The sequence below is a fragment of the Macrotis lagotis genome, chromosome X (genome assembly GCF_037893015.1).
Source record: "Macrotis lagotis isolate mMagLag1 chromosome X, bilby.v1.9.chrom.fasta, whole genome shotgun sequence".
Lineage (NCBI taxonomy): Eukaryota > Metazoa > Chordata > Mammalia > Peramelemorphia > Peramelidae > Macrotis > Macrotis lagotis.
In genome coordinates, this window is record NC_133666.1 from 501,397,175 (window position 1) to 501,406,720 (window position 9,546).

The 9,546-nt window shown below is 34.9% G+C and overlaps 1 protein-coding gene across 7 annotated transcripts in view; it reads left to right on the forward strand.

Annotated features, from left to right (window-relative positions):
* ATP9B (ATPase phospholipid transporting 9B (putative)) overlaps positions 1–3,394 on the forward strand; it is a 487,939-nt gene extending 484,545 nt beyond the window's left edge. For 6 of the 7 annotated variants that reach the window (XM_074204072.1, XM_074204074.1, XM_074204075.1 and 3 more), the window contains 2 exons: positions 1,916–1,948; positions 3,040–3,394. In XM_074204072.1, the coding sequence (XP_074060173.1) occupies positions 1,916–1,948; positions 3,040–3,176 (170 nt within the window). In that variant the 3' untranslated portion in view covers positions 3,177–3,394. The remainder of the gene's footprint in view (positions 1–1,915; positions 1,949–3,039) is intronic. The other variant, XM_074204073.1, reaches the window with a different exon arrangement.
* The last annotated feature ends 6,152 nt before the right edge of the window (positions 3,395–9,546 follow it).

Genomic DNA, 9,546 nt, shown 5'->3' on the forward strand with positions numbered 1-9,546 from the left:
GGCCTGAGAGAATGAGCTACAGGAATGAGATTGTGTGTGTCAAAATACATAGTTTTATGTGGGGGGGGATACAGATAGATAGATAGATAGATAGATAGATAGATAGATAGATAGATAGATTGATTGATTTACATATATATGTAAGTATATCTATATATAAAAAATGTGTGTATACATACATATGAGCATATATAAATATGTAAATGCAAAACAAATTGTGTGAGTGAAAGATTATGCATCAGATTTGAGAACTGAGCCAACAAGAGTGTGAAGGTATCCTAGAAGATTTGTAAAAGAAGAAATTATGCAGAGACCTTGATATTGTGATTATGAAATGAAAAATGAAAAGTGAGGCAAGAGGAAATGATGGGAGACACTCTGTGTAAGGAGAAAAATGAAGTCAACAAACATTTTCTAACTTTATGTGAAATTTCTAGTTTAAATAAAATTCTTGCTGAATTAATTATTCATATAAAAATTTAGTTTTATTGATGATTAATCCACAATCAATTCAGAATAAAATAACATTCATTATGTTTTTAATGTTTTCATTTTTATACACTAATTATAAATTGCAAAATTAGCTTCTGTCTAATCCCAAATTTTTGAGAAAAATTTTATTAGCCAAGTGTCAACTTTGATATAGTCTAATAGTTTAAGTAATAATGAAGTAAACAGAAATCCATATTTAAGATAATAATGATTAGAAGGATAGTTTGCATAGAAACTGGAAATCATAGTCAACAAATACCTGGAAAGCAGAGTTATTTTTAATAATAACAAAAAATTAATAAAAAGACACTGGCACATGAATAGTAAGCTATTTTCCTATTTCAACATTTTGAACATTTGAATTGTATAAATATTTTTATTTATGTCCTTTTTTTTATTTTTGCAAGGCAATGGGGTTAAGTGACTTACCTAAGGCCACACAGCTAGTTAACTATTAAGTGTCTGAGACCGAATTTGAACTCAGGTCCTCCTGACTAGTGCTCTATCCACTATACCACCTAGCTGCCACTTTATATGTCTTTATGATGAATTAATTCAACTAGGCTTGAGAGAAATATTAGGTTATTTTTATGGCATTTCATTTTAATGAATATATTTCCTGAAGGGAAATAGTAAAACTAGAAACATAAATACAAATATTGAGCCTATTCCACAGCCAAACTAATTGCAAAGTATGGTAAAGACCAAACTGGGAAGCAGAATGTATATTATGTAGAGAGCTAGTCTAACATAGGTAGAATTAGATTCAAAATCCTGCATCATATCCACAACTGACCCTGTAATCCCATAGAGGACACTTTATCTCTCAGTATCCCCAGGCAGTTTTCTAAGCAACCATATAATATGTAAACAAAAACAAAAATAAAAAAGAAACAACAAAAAAAGTAGCTTTATATTGGTGGAGGGGACTTCCCCACTAGATTTTCCCTATTTCATTGAAATTAAAAATTCTGAACAATAACAAAATCCTAAACTGAACTACTTAATGTCCACATAGCCCTAATTTGTCATCTTTCTTCCCCTAAAATCTACCTCAATGCTCATTCTGTAGAAAAAAATATCCAATTCTTAATATGTTAATCATGTATTTTTCTCAAAGACTGTTGTATTTTTATATCTGTTTAGTTGGGTAGCAGGACTCTTAAGGGATAGTAAATTACTTGTCAAATTTCATTTGTGAATTTAAAATGAATACAACACTACAGGTAATAAAAGTAAAGAAATGGAGATAAAAGTCTGACTGTTTAATACTACCACTACTAATATATTATGTATAGTGAATGTTATAGCTTTTTAAAAGTATTTCCCTTTATTTACTAGCTAATGAATTCTTTTATTTAATTTCTTAATTTGTCTGTGACTATCCTTTACTTTCCTTATTTTCTATCTTGTTTTGAAACAGGTATAGGCAGAGTATCTTTTGGAGCTTTCTTAGGTAGGTGAAGCTACAATTTCCTTATATTAGAAAAATAATGCTGGTAAATAACTCTTTAGAAAGGTAATTACTAAGAAAAATCCAGATCTTTGTTTAACTTTTCAGTTCTCTCACTAATTCATTGTATGAAAAATCATTTACTCTTCTCTTTCTCTGGTTTATAATGCATTGCTGCCCCTGTGGACATGGGCATAAGCTGATCAGTGATTTTGTGAAATATTTTTACCAAGATACTAGACCTCATTTAGTCTTATGGGTAAAATCTTTTCCAAAAATATCTTCTTTAAAAAAATTTTTTCATCTTGAGGTGATCTTTTAAGGTTCCTTCTTTCTACCTATAATTGGACCATTTATTCTGCCTCAGGTTTTTCTTTTATATGTTAATAAATGATTCATGAAAATTCCATTCACCAAAAATGTATTACATTACTTAGCCTGTGCCAAGTACTTTACTAGGCATTAGAATACAATGACAAAAATAAACTTGTCCCTGCCTTCAAAAAGCTTACAAGCTACAGGAGAAGAAAGCATCTTGAGGATTTTTCATTATGCCACTTTTTGAATCTTCACTCAAGTGTAGGAAAACTCTTATAACAATGGTACTTGTTCCATGAATTCTCATGTACAACAGGTCAAATTAAATCCCCAACATTTTTTTGCAGGTAAAAGATTGATAAAATTCCTACATAATGATCTTTTGACCTATTTCTTTACATCAATATGTAGAATTTTAAATTGTATGCATCATCATATATTCCATGATCCCTTCATGTAAAATTAGATTGGCATGCTCATAACCCACTGCCATTTTCTGTAGTGTTATTCTTTTCATGAGGTAATCATTCCCTCCCCCCCCAAAATAAAAAATACTACTAATAATAATTAAGTCAGCACTAAGTATCTCCCAAGCATTCAGGGAAACCATTACAGTTCTGCCTAGTGTTATGTATTAGTAAATGCTTATTTACTATGATTTTTTGAAAGACTTGAAGGGAAACAGACAATTTATAAATTGTTCTTTGGTGTTCTACTACTGAAATTGAAAACTTTATTCTTTCACTCAGGAATTTTTCTTTTTCTTTTTCTTATAGATGTTGCCTTTATCACAACTGTGACCTTCCTGTGGAAAGTGTCAGCAATCACTGTTGTAAGCTGTCTTCCACTGTACATTCTCAAGTACTTGAAGCGTAAACTTTCCCCACCAAGTTACTCCAAGCTTACCTCATAGAAGGAATTCTCCACCTACAGACTCCTCCACTTACCCCCCTCCCCATTGCTTTGGTGCCTCCAATGGCATTTAAGTGACTTTAGGATTTGTGATGTGCTACTGAGAAAAAAAATGAAAAAACAAAAACAAAATCAGAGGGCACAAATAGGGTCTGCTGTATAAGTACTGAGAACAAGATAGGCTTTAACTTTTGGCTCCATAAAAGAAGAGAACATTCATTTTTGTCTTTTTTTCAGTCATTCCAACTTCTTTATTGTTTCTAATTGACTTTCTGTTAAAAAAAAAATGCTGCTTAATTACTTTATTGCTGCTGAAAAGGGTTTTTGCTACTGCACTGTTCTATAACACAAAATGAAAGGTTATTTGATATTATGTAATGATTCTCTCACATTCAAGTTCTTTCCTTGATGCTGTTGTATAGAAACATCCATTCCTATTTAATGTCTAATAAAATCTAGAAGCTACAAATGCTATTGTCTGTATTTGCTGCCTTCTACTACTCTTCATCAAATGGTGATACATACAAGTTATTTAAATTCCACATGGATGTCTGCCTAGCATAGCACCTCTTCAGGAGCAGTTATCCTCCTTCCTATACTCAACACTCCTGTGTCCTACAGATACTTTGAAGTCGGTAACTTCTGCCACCAACAGCCAAGTCATACACACTGTAATAGTTCTGCGTGTAATCCCATCACCACCACCCACTTACTCATCTAGCTAGTTAGAGATCTTGTTATTCAGTAAATGACTTAAGCATTTCTATCCATTTGTACTTGGAAAACTGCACTCAAATAGAGCTTCAAGAAATATTTCTACATCTGTTATCCTGTAGATCTTGTATTAGCCAGTATCTTTCTTACCTTGTCATCTGTTTACTTAGATTACTCAGGTTAAAAACCAGCCACACTCTATTAATGTTATGTTTAATTATCCTGCATCTTCCAAACTGTAATTTATGTTCTCTATGAGCCAGATCAATCTCTGTTTAATAAGATGTTTGTAATGAGCAAATCAGAAGGATGTTATTCCAAATCATTGTACTGTATTGCGGCACATAAGTTGCTCAATCTTCACTGCAGTGTATTTAATATTCATCCAGGTAATTTGTTAGATGAAAGAAAAAAGTAAAGGCAGGCTTCTTTATTTAAAAACAATTTTTTTTTATCTTTTTTAACATACTGCATCGTGTTGGGTTTTTGTTTTGTTTTGAAACAATACATGATTTTGGGTTGCTGATGGCATTTTTGTTTTGTTTTGGAGGTTGTTTATGTTTTCCAGTTTAATTTCTTGTCTAGTGTCTGATATATGTTACCCTGAAACGTTATGGATTGCTATGTTAAGTGAATGAAATTCCTAAAATGGTACAACTATTTCCATCAACCTATTGCCACGGACCTAATTGAATTAATTGCACTCTCACTTAGAGGTTTCTCCCCTCCAACATATTCTGTTATATATGTCTCTTTTCTTCAGAGAAGAACATCATTCATCATAATAAAAATAATAAAGCTTAATTTCTACTAAAAATGATATAAATGGGTTGTGTATCTAACTCCAGAAGTACATTTGTTGTTAGGCAATATTGTCCAATAAGCATTTGGTCTTATGTAAAGTTATTTTTAGTATATCCCCACAAGATGTCACTGTTGTATATTTTTACAATGTATGTGTGGCTATGTGTTAGTTTCATAGAAAGATCTGCACATTTTTAGAAGTTTCTAGAGCTCATTTTCTGTTTTGTAACTGAAATGTATTATGCCTATGGTCACTTAATGAATTGAGTTGATTTTAATTTTACAATTCCTTTATTTTTGACTTTTATCTGTTATAGACAAGATTAAGATACATTTTGAATTAGCAGACTCTTTATCAGCAATCATAAGACATACACAATGATTAATCTGGAAAATTAATGTTACACTCTTGGAAGTTGTGGTGTTTGCATCAGAGAGTTCAAATAGGATCAATGGCTCTCCTGTGAATAAGTTGGAAACTGCTGAAATAGATACCTAGTCATTCCTTAAGATCTGACATGAAATCATGAGAATAATTGACCTCTAATGTTTTGAGTTGAGGGAGATATTTTTTTAATTTCAAGATATGAAAGAGAAAGGGAAAATGGAGATCTTAATAAAATAAAAAATTCTTAAATACTTCAAAAGGTCTGTGATTTCATTAGGGTAAGTATTCTCCCCACCAATGTGGACCACACCTTAGTGTGGTCATGCCAAAAAAGTAGAAATTAGCTTACAACTACCAAAGAGCAACAAGCTGGTGCTAAAAAACTTCCCTCCCTAGTGATCTGCTCTCTGATTAGGAGCTTTTTTTGAAATTATTTAGCTGACCCACTGATGAGAGATGTGCAAGTTGTTCAGTGACAGGCTACTACAGTGGTGTAGTGGATAGAGCTCTTGGCCAAACCTTAAAGCACTATATACATATGCTGGCCATTATTATTGTTGATGTTGTTTTTATTATTTGTATTTAACATTAATAAATGTTAAATTTATTTAGAAGTCGCTAGCCTTCTACCACCAACAGCCAAGTCGTACACACTGTAATAGTTCTGCATGCAATTCCATAAACCACCACCCACTTGTGCATCTAGCTAGTCAGAGATCTTGTTATTCAGTAATAGGCTAGGTGAAATCAAAATACACTTAATCTGGACAGCAAGGTGATGCAGTGGATAAAATACCAGCCCTGCAGTGAAGAGGACCTGAGTTCAAATCCAGGCTTGGACAATAATTACCTAGTTGTGTGACCTTGGGCAAGTTACTTAACTCCATTGCCTTATAAAAACAAACAAAATCCAGGTCAAACTGAAATTCCTGGTGTTTATTTCTTTCCTGATTGGTAAGAATGTTTCCAATGAAAGTAACAAATTCCATTTTATGTTTTTACTGTACAAGACCCAGACTAATCTAGAGAAATACGCTAAAAAATAGAAATCAGCATGCAACTACCAAAGAGCAGTTAAGCTGTTTTCCTGATGAATTACAGCATAACCCAAGCTTTTTACACTCTTTCAGGGTTCAGGGAACAGTATCATGTCTTTCCTAGAAACTGCCTTGAAGGTTACCACTGAAGGACTTTGCCCAAAATTGTTTTGTGAAAATCACGTAACCCTGGTAGAAACATTTCCCAGGACAGAATTCTCTTTTTTTTCTGGAAGGAAGTGGTCTTCCATCCTTCTGACATTACCCAGTGAAGAATCACTACTAAATTGAATTTCATCATCTATGTCATTGTCAGCAGTTCTGTCCTCCAGAAAACCATGTGATATTTGAATATCAAGCTCAGAACTGTCCTGCATCTGTATAAAAACAGGTGGAGAAAATCTCCAAGATTTCAAGGCTTTGGAGGCAATAAATTTTCTCCCTGAATCCCACTTTTCCCCAGTTCAGAAAAAAGCAAGTAAAATTTACTTTACCCAACAGTAAAGTATTTGAATATTGGGATTTGCACTGCCCTAGACTTGTGTCTTTGCCCAAGGACACCATAAACTATAGTCCAAGCAGGGGATAAATGGCCATTTTACTAGGAAGCAAAAATTATGAAAGTTTAATCCCTAAATCCCTGAAATGATTTGAGCTGGGTGGAGCCTGTTAAAGAGGAGGGCATAGATGATAGATGGCAGGCTGCCCTATCGACTCTAAGCTCAATTCTACAAAAATCAACTACTGCTTTATTTCTAGGTAATATTAGACTTTATTCCCAGAAAACCTTCGGTTGAGAATCTGTTGACTTTACATACCTGTACCTGGTCCCTGGATAGCCAGTCCATCATCAACTTTGTATTTAAGTGGGATAAGGGATTCCAAGAAAAGGATACACTGTTTAAGTCTTTACACTTGTCACTTGAAAGCAAATATCAGAGCTACAGAGAAGTCTCAGTTCTGGTAAGATAAGAGAGGGAGGCTGACAGGACTGGGGAGGGAGGCAATGTTGGCATCTAGAGGGTTCACATTATTAAAAATGCCCAACACTTGTGCAGCATTGTTATTTTTCATAGCACTTCACAACAAGCCTGGAAGAGCAGGAACTATTCCCATGTTACTGAAGAGACAATTTTCAGTAAGGTTAATGGAGTTGCTCAAATGACCCAGCAGCAGAAATGGACTAGATCATGGCACTGCTCTCCAAAGAAATGGTTAAACACTCCAAGGCCTTCTCTGACCAGCATGAGAGACTATTTGCTTCATCAACCTAACTAAATAGATCTCATGATTCCCAAGGCTCAGCTTTCAAGGTGGCCTTGAGTCAAGGGTAATGAGAGACAAAACTTGGCTGTGGTCATTTCAGTGACACCTATAACTTCCATCCCACTTCTCCCTAAGCCTTTCTCTTCAGTCTGAATGGTCTCTAATTTATTGTAAACACCCTTGCTTTTTCTTTACCTTACTTTTTCTACCTAATAGCACTTTATGTGTACTTTCAATAATCCTAAGCACAAACTAGAGATAAGGAATGTCTACCATTTTATGTGTAGCCATGTGTTGATTGAAGACAGACCAGGTTTAATCTGGGAGACATAACATCAGACTCTATGACTCATACCCTTAACCCAGGGTTTCCCTGAGAACATCTGACTTTGGCTCATATCTAGTTCGCATCTAGGTGTCTTCGGTTCCCTTCCCAGTACCAAGCTAATAAGGCATGAAATATAGAACAAGTTTATCACACAATAAAGAATACAACATTGATTCATGCCAAGCCCATGTGTAACATGGGCAACATTTCCTTCTGGTGAGCCCCACCTTCCTCAGGGGCCTTCATGATCACTATAGGCTTACCAGGGCACTTTGATTAGAACTCCCCTCCTCATGTTACAGAAAAAGAACTTGGGAGTCCATAGAATCATATGTTTAGCTTCAAAAGGAATCATAAAGGTTATCTACTACAATCTCCTCATTTGCAGTAGATAGATATACCATTCTAATATGAAGGTCCTCCCAAGAGAAAAAAATATTCAAATTTTCTTCCCTCTGGTAGTTCCAATCTTCTTTCATGCCCAGATTCCTCATGATTCTAGGTTTGCTCCTCTAATATAGCTCTCAGCTGTATTTCTCAACTCTACCTCCTACATACAGCACCTTGTCCTGGTCCAACTCAAGCTGTCTTTGCTACTATTGCCACCAAACTTCCCACATCCCAACAATATAAAGCAGGGGAAGAAAATCTGGGTTTTTCTAGGACATCAGTTATGCCAAAATGTTTTGAAACTAGCACCATCTGGAGGGCATGCAAAAAAGACCCCTTTTTAAATGAAACTAAATGCATCTGCATTTGCCTTTCCTCTTTGGAAGATCTGAAGTCCCTTATTCTTAGGTGATTTAGGGCAACTAAATTCTAACCACTTCTCTAAGAAGACATTAAGCAACATAACCTGAAACAGTACCTCCTAAGTCAGAAACCAGGAGCACAACAATCATACCCCATCCCATTTATGCTTACAACTTTTGCCTTGCTATCTGACCCCCATTCTAGAATATACAATGCTCAAGCAAACACTGGAAACACTAGAAGGGGAGGGGCAAAATAATTGGCTCCTGTGCCACTCTCAGAAATCCATAACAGGATCTAGAAAGAGCAACATAATTTACTAACAATGCCATCAAACTAGTAAGAGTTCTTGGCATACCTTGGCACACTGCCGTAGCCCCTGCATTCTCATGTCAGTCTTAACCTGTGTTATATGTAGGTAAATTTACATGTAAACTCCCAAAGATTTTCTGTGGATGTAGTTTATTTTAGTTTCATATGTCTAGCAGTCATTCCTGTAATGAAGTCTTTCCTAGTTACGAATGAATAATCCAGGGTCCTCTTCTGCTTTAGTTTTCACAGGATTATATACATCTTAAAAGAAATTCTTAGTAAATTAGCCACCATTCAATTTAGCAAACAGAGCTTAAGCATATGATACCCATCTTCTTTTATCTAAATAATAACTAAGCAAATGCCTTGGAAATTAATCACAAAAATTTTGGAAGCATCATTCCTTTTTGTGGAATATTTTGGGGGTGTGCCCTGAATGTTGTAAGCTCTGATTTGCAACCTTCATATAGGCAAACCTACACTTAAACAACTTTTCTACAGCTTAAAAACACGCTTTCAGGTACTTTCCTAAACAAACCTAATCCAAGCTGTCCAACAGTTTTATTGGATGCAATTCTCTGAACTTTACATAGCAGTGGGACAATGGAAAGAACACTACCTTAGGAGTCAAAGTACCTGCCTCTGCTTGACCATGGGTAAGTCACCTAACCTCCTTTGATCTCAGTTTCTTCATCTGTAAAATGAAGGGGTAGGATTGAGTTGCTTCTGAGGTTCCTCCCCATTCTAGACCCATGCCTCATGAAAAGGA